At 35.9% G+C, this 15483-nt stretch overlaps 1 protein-coding gene across 1 annotated transcript in view; it reads right to left on the reverse strand.

Annotated features, from left to right (window-relative positions):
* The window catches only part of LOC146005400 (uncharacterized), a 284737-nt gene that overhangs the window by 12585 nt on the left and 256669 nt on the right, over nt 1-15483 (reverse strand). Inside the window, exon 5 of the mRNA XM_083144639.1 lies at nt 9851-10234. Coding sequence (XP_083000765.1) covers nt 9851-10234 — 384 coding nt within the window. The remainder of the gene's footprint in view (nt 1-9850; nt 10235-15483) is intronic.

Raw genomic sequence — 15483 nt, forward strand, 5'->3', positions numbered from 1 at the left:
GTATACGTGTACACAGAAATCTGTAGGAAGATTAGCATTGGTATAATTTCAAAGTATCACCAAAGCAACCCTGCTATTAAAATATAACGCTAATTAGGTACTATGATTACAATATTATCCATGATTTTGATTTTATAAAAAACACACACTTATTCAAGATTGAAAGACATAATGTATAAACATATTCATTCCTAGAGCAAAGACAATATTCATTACCTATAGTTTTTCTAAATAAGAGATCTAAGAGTAAGTAGCAGCTATGCTCTACCACTTAATATTCCAACAGTTTGTCATACTTACATACAAGCTATATTTCTGATAAAAGCAACTTATTCTACACAAAACTATGCTACGTAGTGCTTTTGTGTTCTCTTTGCAAAATAATTACTATTCATAATATGAAACACTTATAAGCTACATCAAATGGCACATTTTTGCTAACAGAACACAGTGATTGTGATGATACAGTGATATTTATGCACTATAATAGTTATAATTTTATGTAGTATGCTGAATTGTATTTTCTCTCTGTGTATTCATAAACAGAGAAACATTTGCATATGTTAATCCTTGGAAACAGTTTAGTTATGTGATCAAATTATTTATGAATCAAATATAATGTAGAGTTTTCTGATGTACAAATTTAATGTAGTTGCATTTTTCATAATTAACATTGAATTTCTGCCTCTTTACACTAATTGCATTAAGATGAATGATGATTAAATGAAATTGTTGAAGGTGTTATGGTGAAAAGACTCTGCTAGGACTCAAATCTAAAGCCCTCGGTGGCGAGATCACACTAGGCCACAGAGGTGGAATAGCATTTTACTGACAGTTAAAGAACTACCTAAGACTTGAGGTTTGATATAATGTATGTATAAAGTACAGTCAAAATAAAAAGCTTTGTGAAATGTTTGTGGTTTTAAAGAACTTTTAACAGGTTTCATTGTAAGATGTCTTACTAATAATGTTAGTAAAAGTTACAAATATTTTTGTCAGTCTAGAACAAAACTTGAAATGGTTATAACAAATTAAATTAACTTAATCACATTCCATTCTCAAATAACTTATTTACATGATAATACAATTCATGATTTGAGGACATTTAAATATTGACTAAGTTTGAATGCTGAGGGGAGTTGGAGTAATATTGCATCCATTGCCTCAAATAAATTATAAGAAATTAGGTATAATACCAAATTCCAAATGAAAGAAAACAAAGTAATATCGAGTAATCAAATTTTGTAATTATATGGTTAAGAAATGCACAAAAGAAAAATGAAATTAGGATTGATTTTATCGTATCAAAAGGGTTACCTCAGTGTTATGTCTTAAACTTAAAGAGTATGGATAAATTTTTAGCCTCCAAAATATGACATAGCCAGAATTTATTTATTCCTTAAGAATGTTAATCTAGTCATTCTATTAAAATAATGTTAGCATTAAAAATCACCAATAAGTTAAAAACACACTTATTTATTAAAATAATGTTGACAGAAGACATGACCTTGCTCTAATTAATAAATAAAATAAGTCTTTGAATGAATAAAATTTATGCAAAAAAATCTATATCGTCAGTTTCTAAAAACAAGGATTGAAATTAATATTTTTCACTATTTTAGCAGCTTGGCTATTTCTTGAAAAGATATTTATGAAGTCCCTCTTCATTCTGTATGATAATAAGTAGTACCCAAATTGGCCAGTTGCTCCTGTCCGATATGGCAAACAAGGCTTGATAAAGTTACAACAAAAGGAGGCATTATTGGAAAAAGGAATGTGCTCTGAAAAAAAATAATAATATTGATCCTGTCCATCGTATTCTTTGTGGCACACATTCTTGGTAGGACTTATTTCTCTCCCATATATTTTGGTGCGAGGAGCAAATGACCTCTTTTACCACTCTTGGCTTTGACCATGCTACATTTCATGGAGCTAAGAGGATTTTGAGTTCCCATTTTTGTCATGTAAAATGTGACAAACTAATCATAACAGAACTGGAGTGGGAACTTTGGTGTAATAAAAGCTGCTTGAAGAGGATGATTTATTGTCTAGTTTATATGTTGGAAAAGAAGTAAAATAATGAAATATTTTGGGGAACCAAGCATAAGCTACTTGTTTCCAGGGCTACGGGAAAGGTTATCTCCCTTGTCTTTCTCACTACAAAAGTTTCTAGGTACCTGGTCTTGCCCAGCATTGGCAGATTCTCAGAGAATGGGCACGTTCTGCTTGAAAAGAGGATACATTTCAATGTTTGGTGCAGTGTAACTACTTGGCTGGAAGCTTAATAAAAACAAAAATTGTCTTTCCAAACACACAGAAAAAACATGAAGATAGAATGGTAACAACACAATGTGTTCTCTATTGAATTCTTCTTGAGTGGCTAACTTGCAATTCTGTAAAGTACAGTTTAATTTTCTGTTATCAACCTAACTTGCATTTTCCAGCCTGTACATGAATTGATTATGGGTGGAAATGCATGCATCAGATCTACACAATTACGAGCAGACATGTTTCAACAATTAATAAAATTCTACTCTGGGGTTAAGCGTGTAACAGAATGGCTATCCTGAAGAAGAAATTGTAACTATGGCTACTGTTCTGAGGTATAAGCATGTGCAATACATGCTTCTGTCCTCAGATGACTACGGGTGGCAAATAACACTATACAACACTGACTGAAGTATTCTACACAAGAGAAACATGTTAAAAATCACAATACAAACACGAATGAGAGATAAAAGCACGGAACCATTAATTAGGAGTTGAATGAATACACGAGTCATGCAGTGGTAGGCAGTGTTAGTGTTGAAGAAACATCAACGATTGTTGTTCATAATATAATTAGAAGCAGTATCATGTAAATTGGATACAAATATCTATAGTGCTAGAGGGCTACAAAATACATGGACACATCTATTCCAATCCAATACCTCAAATTGTTCCATTTTTAATTGGTAAAATGAATGTAGAATGTTAATTGTGTTCTTCCTCCCCAATTATGCTATATGCATTGCTGAAAATACAGAATGAAAGTTGTTTTTAGCAACTAATATGGGTGCAAGCATGCCTTCTCTTTGGCTCTCTTTTCCAGTACGAAAATGTGAACATACCTTTACAATGTGTTTGATGTTAAAAGAGCAATGCTTTTGCAGAATGGGTACAAGCAATGCCCATGAACTTACTGATGGATAGTACTTGATCTCGCAATTACAGTAATTGATAGTAGCATTACAATATGAGGGTGATTTTTTTTTTTAAATAAGCTCCACCTGCTGCCATCTCTTGGTAGAACTGCATAAATGAGGTTTACTTCTACAGTTCCTTGATAAGGCCTACATTGTTGTAGTGCTAACAGGTACTAGGCACTAATGTCACTCTAAGAGGAACTACCTATGTAATTTCTTTGGGTGAAACATCTCAATTGTTACACCATTCATGGCAATACCTAGGTATAATAGCAGTGATCGAAGTGAAAATTCCTATTTGGGTGGATGCTTGCTTGAGTTAGGAGGGCAAGGGGGATGCTTTTATGGATGAATAGAGATAATGTAGTAGATGGGGGGGGGGGCATAGGCATAGCAAGGGATGGGTAAAGTGGGTGACTGCCTAGGGCCTCACACCTGAAGGGACTTCACGTCTCATAGGGCTTATACAAAAAATATATTGTAATAATTAGAAGTGGGTCATGGAACTACAACATTTTGTTTTCATCCGGTTATATATTTTAGTTAAACGTTACAATTTGAATAAATATGTAAAATATTTTATATAATTTTATGATTTTAGAAGTCATGCCTCTATAAATAAGCTATAAATAGAATACTTTCTCATATCGAATGTGTAATTGTTCGTCTTGGGCATTTTAATGAAACTTGGAAGTGATCGTTTACGCTTGCACTAGGCAACAAATGCACACTGATTGCTGTCACATTGGCTCTCCACCGTTTTTAGAGATCAACGGTAAATGGTGTAGTGATAGTACAGGGTAAGTCAAAATGATGGACCCGATTTCAGACATTTATTCTGTGAAATATAATAAACAAATGTTATTGTGAGACATGTGCTAAAAAAGGTAACCTGTCAAAGTTTTTTTCAAACAAATCACAAGTGTTCTATGTGAGCACCTCACGTAACACGGCACACATCAAGCCGATAGTCTATCTCCTGCCAAACCTTGTGTAGCATGTTGCGGTCAATATCAGCAATGGCTGCTGTGATGCGGGCATGCAGGTGATCCAATGTTGTTGGAAGTGGTGGTACGCAAACATGATCCTTGACAAAAACCCACATGAAGAAATCACATGTATTCAAATCGGGGGAACGAGGTGGCCAATGAAGGAGAGGTCGATCCACCCAAGATGCACGGCCTATCTAACGTTGTTCCAATGCCCCATTGAGATGGTCCCGAACACTGGCATGGTAATGCGCAGGGGCACCATCCAATTGGAGAATGAAATCTGCGCTATCCTCTGCAAGCTGTGGAAGGAGCCATAGTTGCAGCATATCAAGGAAAACAAGTCCTGTCACAGTACGTTCATGGAAGAAAAAGGGCCCATTAATCTTTTCATGGGAAATGGCACAAAAGGCATTCACTTTGGGAGAATCGCGTTCGTGTTCCACAAATTCATGGGGGTTAGCAGCTCCCCATATCCTTACGTTGTGTCTATTCACTTTCCCTGAAAGGTGAAAAGTTGCTTCATCACTGTAAATTAACCTCTCAGAGAACCCATCCGTTTCCATTAATGGGAGGAAATCAACACAGAAGGACGCGTGCAAAGCATAATCAGTGTCTTTTAAGGCTTGAACTAGTTGCAAGTGGTAGGGTTTCATTTGTAAATGTTTCCGCAGAACCCGCCAGACAGTTTTCTGTGGAAGTTGAAGTTCTCTTGCTGCCCAGTAAGTGGACTTCTGTGGACTCCGCACAAAACATGTGCACACTCGTTCCACTGTCTCTTCCCCAGTCGACGGACGGTAAGTCGATTTTAGTTTACAGATGCAGCCCGAATCTCTGAAATGTTCATACTACTTACGAATGGTCTTCCCCGTAGGTGGTTCTCTCTGATATTTGGTACGGAAATGCTGTTGCACAGTAATCACAGACTTGTTGACATGATAATCAAGCACACAGAAAGATCTCTGTTCTCCAGTCAACACCATTTTCCTGCTCGCTGCTGACTCCTAGCGGTAGAGAGTGGAAACACTGTGTGGAAACTAAACGTTGGAAGTTAACCTTTCGAAGCGCATGTCTCACAATAACATATGTTTATTAGATTTCACAGAATAAATTTCTGTAATCGGGTCCATCATTTTGACTTACCCTGTACAGTTATCAGTAATGTCGGGCAGAGATCACAATGTGGGAAGAAAATTCCCAACCCGAGCATCTAAATGAAAAAGAAAGAGTGAAATAGCTAAGCAGAATGAAAGTTGAGGTGGGTCACTGATGAAAACTAACATACGGAATATAATAGCTAAGGGGATGCTTTATGAAAATTTTCTTAACTGGAGTGGTATTGAATATCTCACTTTACATGGGGCACTGATACATGGGAAAAATCACAGTTTTGTGTTGAGCCATAGTGAAATGGTGTTAGCAGTTGTTCATATGTGGGGCTAGTAGGATGAATGCAGGTTGACTGACTGTCACAAGTATTGCACAACAAGTTAAAATTTCAACAAGCAGTGCTCCATCCATGACTGACTATAGTCATTACTTAATTATTGCAAATTATGTTGATAGTGGGTTCTATAGTTCTGTGGCTCCATGCCCAGCGAGTAGACTTGCAACATTTAGTCCCATATTCAGACAAATGTTTAAAGAAAATAGGCAACCATGTGGGAAAATAATGCAAGGGTCTGTATTCTTTTGTATTCTGCTGCATACCTCAATACATATTTCTTGACCTACAGTGTAGTGAAACTTCAGGTTTAGCTGAAGTCTTGGAAGCAATGCCAGTTCGGTATGTTTGACACAACCCCAGACTAAGCCAACCGGACCCGTATCTGGTTTTGAGCCACCACCTGTTTTTCTGAAAAGCACTGTTGCCACTTTTACCTGCAGTGTTTAAACATCCAACACGAACTGCGATGTTTTACTCTCATGGTCTTTATATTGTATAAAAAATAGCACTACACAATAACACAACCTAGCAAAGGTAATGCAACCTCATGTCAAGAAATCTCTGAAGAAACTGAATTGGCAACATCTGATTTAATCCACGTGGACTGGACAAGTTCTGTCATTTCTTGGACGGATGCTATTGGTGGGAAAGGTTTCAAGGAACTATTTACTGGATTCCACGTGGACCTGACATGTGGTTGTTAGAGGGAAAACTGATCTTTCGGAACTTTCTTTGAAATAAAGTGCTTGCTTGCTTGCGCAGACCTGCGACTCTGTACATCGTACCCCCATGAGGAGGGGCCAAGCAGAGTGGAGCATGCCTCCTTATGGCCCGAGTTGAACTGATGGAGGGAGAGGTGCATGAAAGCTTCTAGCTAAATGTTCTTGTCCTTGTGGTCGCTCTATAGTTGGGTGTGACTTATTTTCTGAATCACTCTCGTATATGTACTTGAAATACAATGCATTGCAAACATTCCATTGTAAGTTCATGGGAATAATGTTGAATGCACAGACCAAATTAAAAATTGTAATTTTGTTAAAGTAAAGGGATGCAAGCATTGGCACAAAGTTACCACACTGCAAAATACTTGCCAATCAATTTAATGTTATTCTTCTTAATAGTTCAAGAAAGTAAAATGAAGGATAATCAAAACATAAAAAGTGCAAGGGAAATTTGAATGTGCTTATCCACAATGTAAGTCCAAACTACTTTCAACAACTGGTAGAAAGATTAAGTAAACAGTAACAGCACCTAGAAGAACGGGTAATATTTTTTGTGTTTGTTGTTGTGTTTTGTAGTGTCCATTATTGATAAGCAAGAAAGAATATTGGTTTTCTCCTAATGCATAATTTGGTGGACATGCACATCAAGTCTCTGCAGGAATTTTGACTGATGCCACCAAAGCTGTTTTTGAAAATTCCTCTCCTTTTGTAAAACCTCTGTGATATTTCAAATTCTGAAAAGTATAAGTCTGCTTAGAATTCGTCTAGATTATTCATATGAATCTTTGCATGGCTTGCTTTCCCTGCTGTCTGGATTGATGGGAAATATTCTTCTATAGCTATGGAACTATTGCAATATCTAGACACCAGCGGAAGCAAACCACATGAAGATTCATGTGAATACTCTAGAAGATATTCTAAGCATATTTTGGAATATCACAGGGTTTTGGAAAGTGGAAGAATGTTTTAAAAAATGGATTGACTAATACATGGCAAAGATCCAATCGAGCCTTAATATGTGTATAAAATGATATTATCACCATTGATAGTTTTTGTATGATCATGAATAGCAAATGATGCACTGTCTCATCACTGTAAGTTATAGTGTACATAAAGTGGAGTACACACACTTATATCAAATGTCGACAAGAGTAGCATTTCCAGGAATCTGGAAAAGGCTTTGGGGAGGGTGCTGTGGATTCTATACATTTTTTCATGTATGTGGTGATTTATTTTAAGAAAACTGGGAAAGAGAGAGGGCAAGGAGTTATAATCCCCTTTGGGACATGCCATTGGCTCTGAGTTGGGTCAAATTACAGTTTGCATATGGAACAAATTCACATTCATTGCAAGAAGAAGAGTCAGCATGACTTTTGTGAATACCAGCCACAATATTTTTATGTATGCACTCTGCTTTTATTATGGCAATAACATGAATCAAAATATCTAAAAGATGATCATGGATCATAGGCTGCTTAAAGGTGTAGGTGGAGTAGGTATTTGCTTTCCTACAGAGTTGGACTAACTAAATCTTCAATTGACATAAGCATAAAAGGTGATTACCATGGGCATCATCAGAAATTTTTGAAGGGGCCAGGTAATCTATATAAAATTGAATAGTATAAATTAAAAAATATTTATTATAATATCAATGGGGAGACCTATGTACTAGATGTATGAATATGTAACAAAACTATTTTTTTAAAATTTCTTTCCACATTTCATACCATTATGAAATTCATAGTTATTCCATTTTGTTATTGACTTTTACATCTCCCATTAAAAATATACAAATCTTGAAATGTTAGGAAGAAATTTCTAGCCATAAGTTTGTGTTATGTGACCTCTTGCATAAAAATCCCATTTCTCGGAATCATTTATTAGTTGGATTAAGGGGAAAAAAAGTTTTGAACTTCTTATTCATTTTACACTCAATTTTTCAAGTGGACTCATTTTTTTTTTTCTTATGGAATATTATACTGAAATACCAATTAACTGAACTTTATTTCTGTCGTCGACTATAAAAGTTGACTTTTTTTCTAATTTGAAACAAAGGTGCCAGTTTCCAGGTGGGTGAAGGTTAATTGACTGGTTAGACCTCCTCCCCGAGTGCTCACAATCTGCCTTCCTTAGATACATGAAAAAGACCCCTAAAACTAGTAAGTGTGACCCTGTGTCACTTCTAAAATAGGGCAGGATGATCATCTTCCGTTGAGATCCAACAATTACTTGATCACCCTCTATGAATCTAGTTAGGCAAGATCCATTAAGAAGGTCATCTGACCTACATGAGGGAAGGTCGTTAACCTGCTAAAACCATTGGGGAGGTAATTCCCTTTGACCATAAAAACCCATAACCAGCCACATTGGAATTGATTTTTTTGTTATTATTTCATGGAATGACACAGCATTGTTCACATTTTTATTCTAACTGGATCAATATTTCTACAAGGGCATAGGCTGGATCCAGGAGTGTATGTCTTGTTCCATGGATTTTTGTGATATAAATTTTTTCTACACATTGAGGTGGTCACTAAGATTCAGGTGGCAAGGGATCAATGCATCAATGTTTCTTTATTTGAAGTAGTAATAAAAATAAACATCATGGCACAACAGACCTTGAATGTCAAGGCCTGCCAAGCAGATTTTTATTGGGAAATATGTGGTTAGTACATTGAGTCCCATCGCTGCTATCAGACTGGAGTCCACTACTATTGCTGTTCAATTGTCCTCATGGTGCTGGGTAAACAATCATATTTTGGAGCTTCCACCAAAAGTAAAAGTGGTTATGTGGAAGCTTATTTGAACTACAATGATATATTTATTTATATTTTTTTTTCATAAACATAAATAACAGCCACTTTTTTAAAATGGCAATGCATATTTGATGCGACATTTTTTTCAATTCTAAGTCTAATTGTTAAAAATAGATTTAATTATCTTGATTAAGGCTCGGTTGGACCTTTGGCCAATGCCATGGCATCTGTTATTCAATTATCCTCCTCTTCTGAAAAAAGTGCTATATTCCAAAATATGAACAATAATATTTGCATAGAGAATATTCACGCAAATCTTTATGTGGTTTGATTCCACTGTTGCGGAAGATAGATATTATCAAACTACATAAGTGTATTTAAACTCTTGATAATATCTAGAGTGAATGCTAAGCATATGTCATTTCCAGATTTTGGAATATGATAGTGATTTTTAGAAAGAGGAAAATTCGAAAATAGCTTGGCTGGCATCGGGCAAAGTTCCAGCCGATTTAGCTGGACATTGAACTTATGTCAGCAAGAACGTTTTTTTTGTTGTAAATGCTATGATCAGATTTTAAATTCAAAAGTGCTATTAATCAAAACTTTTCAAACAAGGAAAAATCCTTTCTGTGATAAGTTCAAGGTCTAGTGTAACTATAAAAGTTAACAGTTAATTTAACGTTACTCATCTTCTAAACCTTAGTTTCTCACGTCACCACAGAGACGCTGGAAACTTACATAGTTCTCCTACCTGCCTCTGTTTCTGCTGGCTGGTTACTGTGGGATGGGGATTCTGGGGCTGACCTCAAATCACCACAACTGCGACGCTCTTGTCCTGCATTGTCGTTCGAAGACACACGTTGTCGATTAAATCCAGGATGAGAAATAGGTCGACGCATCATGGAGGCAGACACTGGACTAGGCGATCGAGATGCAGACGGCAATCCCAAAAGAGAGTCTAAAACATCTTCTAGAGTTGTAGAATTCGGACTAGGCTTCTCAAGGTCATTTACCACATGCTTTTCTATAATTGTACGTTCAATAATTATTTGTCTGTCTATCACATCCCCTTCTTCAGTCAGTTCATGCTCTTCTATTATTTCTCGTTCTTTACTCAGCTCATGTTCATCACTCCCTGTAAAGACATATATTAATTACTGTATCATAAAATATGTTTTACATAATTTAATGAATGTATTGCATTGAGGTAAAAGGTCCTAGAGATAGGAATGAGGTACAGGTAGACAAAGCAAGAGCAATGGCATATTCCACACGTTACCATGTCTACTGCCAATAAACTGACTCATTCTCACATATTTTTATGCATTTAGCTTTAAAGTATTATTATTAACTAACTAACCCACAGTGAAACAGCCCTTGAGCACAAAGGCCTACCTACCGACTGCCGGCCTCACTCCCACATGGGCCGTGAAACCCCGTCAGCCGGCATTTACACCCACAGCTGCACGCTGACCTTGGCACTGGACGCATCAGTGTTTCAGTATCCAGATAGCTGGTGTCCAGTTTGCACGTGTTTGTGTAAGTGTTAAGGTGTTAACAAGTGTTTTAGATTGTTTTGTCTTAATTTACGTATTACTGGTGTTTTCCTAGAGTGCAATTTAAAAGAATGAATTTTTATGTACAACTCTTACGTCAAATTTTTGTAGGGAAGTTACAAGGCGTTTTGAAGCAGAATTCCCAGATGTTCCTGTTCCACACAGAGACAATGTGAACAAATTTAGGAAAACAGGGTCTGTTCTTGATAAGAAGCGAAGAGTGAAACGGTGTGTGCTTATGACGTTGGAGCACGATTGGAACATACACCTCACAAATCCCCCCGGTGTCTTGCATTTCCATGATGTCTGCATGGTGAGCTACCAAGCTTTTAAACATGAAACCATATATTAGAAGAATTGAAAGAAAATTTGAGGAGAGAAATTGAAGCAATTTCAGTAGAGGAATTGATACACGTGTTAGTGAAAATTTCCGGTATAAAATGCCGTAAATGTGTGGAAGCAGATGGACATCATTTCCAACAGCTCTTGTATCAAGGTATGTGCTCATTTTAATTGTAACTCGATGTAATTGTACGAGCTTATTTCATTACATAGCTTGCGGTTCCAGTTACGCGGATGTTGCATCCGGTTTGCCGAAAGATGGGCTCTCACTGCTCGGCATGCTAGCTGCTGCTCCACAGCCAACTTGACTGTGAAAGGCACTGTATATACATACTGGTATCAGTATTGGTTAATCGGCTCAGCCCTAATAAAAATATAAACAATGGAAATAATTATTCATTTCACAGCTTATTTATTCTTTATCATTTAATTGAAATTTGATAATCACACTAAAAAATGGTGAACATGAGAATGTGCATGAAATACTGCTGCTTAGAATAATTTGAAAACTGAAAAACAAAATTATTTTCACATCTCACAGCCAGTTCCTGGAATTGGTATGAAAAAAGTAAAAGGTTAGTGTTTCATAATCTTCATTCTCATGTCTGATGGAAATTCAAAATATTCAGTATCGGAACCACAAAACTTTGTACATCTCATCAACTCCTGATTTATTTTATGCTTATTGTTTAGACCTACATCCAGTGCACCGAGACTGGTTTCGATGCTCCTTTTATGTGGTAATGGATCGGGTGAACACATGTCATGGGGCATCATGCCATTATGTGTTAGATGTCCGCATGTTCCTGAATGCTCACTTTTCTGTGAGATGGATTGGAGATGGGGAATCATGATATGGGCTGTGCATTCCGCTGACCTCACACCCATGAACTTCTTTGTGTGGGGATTTATCAAAGAACGTGTGTTCACCGGACCCAATATCACATTGAAGGAGCTCTGAAACTGCATTACACAAGCTGCTGCTGCCATAACATCAGCAATGCTCCAGAACGTCTTTCACGACACTGCCGACAGATGGAAAGTGTGTCGTGATGTGTAACGAACATATACCATGAAAAACATTGCAAGTAAATACTTAATTTTAGGACACCCTGTATTTTATAAATGGACTGCAAAAATAAGAATATACATTGTCATAAAGCTGCGAACATATTGAGTTGTGAGGAAATATGCCACCACCAATGACACAATAACACATATTCTGCTACTTACCATATTTTGTGACCCAATAATAACGCAAGAGAATCACTTAATTTTTCCTCACTCTGACCTTGCAATCTACTTTGCCTGGATGTAGGGTTCAGAGCATCTCAAAAATGAAGAAAATTCACTGTATACTTTTGCATAATATGAATATACATATCAATTTGGCAACTTCCTTTTTTATATATTGGCTCTTCTGAGTTTGTACATATTGAATAATATCTATAACAATTCAATGATTCTCATACATCTGATGCCAACGGCAATTACAAATGTTGCTTCATGAAAAATCCTTATTCTTTTAATTATATTAACTTCGTGGGCAATGTTACATTTGAGTTATTTGGGGGAGGGGACATAATAGGTCAATGTATTACATATACAAAAAATATTTTGCAGATTTTTGGATGAGACATCCTCCTGTCCGCCTGCTAATGATGCTCGTGGTTAGCATAACACTTTAACATGTTACCTGCAATATGTATGCGATTTTATAACGTTTAGTGATACTTCATTGATTATATGCAGAATAGGTATTGGAACAATACGACATCCATTGAAGAATAGTTTATTTTAAGACATCACAGAGATTATTATGTAAATGCAATAAGCTGTCAACAATGCCAATCTTTACAATCCTTCATCATCAAACCTCAAAGATGTCAGAAGTCCTTGAGTACAAATTTGAGGATCTGTACTCCAGCAAGCCAGCTATAATACTGACATAAATGCATGGCAGTACTGATAAAAACATTAAATGAAAAACATTAATATTCAGATGAGTAATTATGTACATTAAAATAGAATCCTTGATTATGATTTGACTTTTAAAAAAATAATAATTATTTGTTTTAGTACCAAAAATAAAACTGTAGTGTATTTTCTTAAGTTAGTAGTTAAATAACATCAAAGTCAATATTGTCCATCTTTCATACATGAAGTTAAATATATTTCATGCTTCATACTCAGATCACCCTTTCATAAATACCAATATTGTGTTCAGTAAAGGAATTAAGAGACAGTAGGGGAAAAATCCCATCAAATAAAAGATGCGATTCAAACTTCTGAAGCAACCCAACAATAATATTCTGCCAGCCTCAAATCAAATATCTCAACAAAGATGTGACGATCTAGCAGTACCAAGCACGAAGATATATGAGAGATAACAGAGTGATGTTAGAAAGAAAATTTATTGTTAAAAGCGTAAGTCGTAAAAATTTGTAGTTACTTATTGAGAAGACAAATTTAACATTTTCCCTCATTCTATTGAATATTTGAACACAAATGCTATTACAGTTGTCGGCATGTAACAGAAAATCACACACACAAACCACAAAACACAGCACACTAATAAATTCAACAACAAATCATTGATTTTTCTTGTATGTACACATTGCTTGCATTGTACAATTATTTCTCTTGTAGTCTACGGTTGTAACAAGTTTCAGGAGAACACACTCCCTTTATCACACATTTATTTTTACTTTGATTAAAGAAACAGTTATAGCAATAGTTCAATAAAAATAAATGTCTGATGGTAAGGGAGTGTGTTCTCCTGAAACATCACAACAAAAAACTGTGTCTTTATGCTTGTAACAACCCCAGACTAGAAGAGGAATAACAAATCATTAACTATTTATGCAGTTTCCCACTGATATCACCAATATGAACTGGAGATAGACCGTTGTTATTGCTAGTCCTTGTAACAAATGGGTAATATAATAGTTATTTAGCTTATGTCTCTCTGTTATCCCTCCTTGAGCTTTTTCGCAATGTTTTCAAATCCAATTACAATGCTTCAAGCCTGTGAACTTAAAACTCTTTTCATACTCAGCATTCTGGAATCTGATTTCAACCAATGCAATGATGAAACTTACACATGCGAGAGCCTATCACCAACGCATAATTTACCAATAACGAAGCAAAGCAAGGAGAGTAGATACTGCAAGACGACCTTAACCACTTAACAATAGCTCTTTCATTCAAACAATAAAGTTTCTGAAGATGAAACATGCACCTTGAGGTACAAACGCGCGCAAAAAATAATAATAATAATAATAAAAAAAGTAAAAGTTACTAAAAATCACTGCCACAGCCATTCACTTCAAAACTGTTATTCTGCGACAATGGCGGAATAAGAGGAGTCTTGTTAGTTGCATGCTGTCATCACAACAATGGAGATTAGTACAAAACAATGGTTGGTCATGAGACAATTGGCAACTGAAGGAGGATCAGTTGGACATGCGTACTGACAACCAAATTAGGGCAATCGCATTCCAAATTAGTGAAGAGAACGAAAAGCCTCACAGACTTACCCAAACACACTTCCACTTGTGAACGCTTTTTATATTATCAAAGCAGGTTTCGCCTTGCTAGAATTTTGAAACACAAAAGAGAAGACATTAGAATTGTTTGTGCTCACATTATCTTTAAGAAATTTCAGTTTTAAACTACCTGAATGTAATTTGCCAAAGTACTGGAGTGAATTACTAGAAGGTAATTGTGACTAATGGAAGTATTTAGTATTTTATTCTATATCTAACTTGAATATTAGACACAGAAGAACACTAACACCTTATTGGACAAAATCTAAACACTATGTTAATGAACATTTCAACTATACTGATCGTCACATTGTTCATGGAAAAGCATTAATTTGTTTTCAAGATCAGAAACATGTATAACAAAGGCAACGCTTCAACTATAAATCGTTAGCGAAAATGTACTACAAATCACAAATTGTAGAAATAGGCATAAATTCTCATAGTAAAGTTTATAAGCGTCGGATCAAAGAAGTTTAACTACTATATCCTTGCAATGTAATGCAGGAAATCTATTCATGCAATACATAAACTAATGTGACAGTATTTTCCCACAGCTGTAACTCAACAATAGGACTTTTCTAGCATAGGGTGGCACATTGCACTTTCTCTTACTCACTCACATCAATTCACTCCTCCCACACACAACCTCCACTAAAGCTCTTCCCTCCTGTACATATGCACACAACATATTTTAGCCTTCCTGCCAAAAAAAATATATGTGGACATTGTATCAATTGGCTAATGCCAGTGGTTCCAAAGTGTGTGCCACGGTGCATTGGTGCATCATGACTGGCTTACAGGGGCACCGCAAAATGTTCCAATATGTTCACGGAAATGACACTTGTTACTCAACACATGGTTTTAGAACTTTTTAGACGTAAAATGTCTCTGAATTTGAAATACGTGTTTATTTTTTAACTTAAGGCAAGCATCTTAAC

Source organism: Lepisma saccharinum, chromosome 23 (assembly GCF_977018435.1).
Source record: "Lepisma saccharinum chromosome 23, izLepSacc3.1, whole genome shotgun sequence".
Taxonomy (NCBI): domain Eukaryota; kingdom Metazoa; phylum Arthropoda; class Insecta; order Zygentoma; family Lepismatidae; genus Lepisma; species Lepisma saccharinum.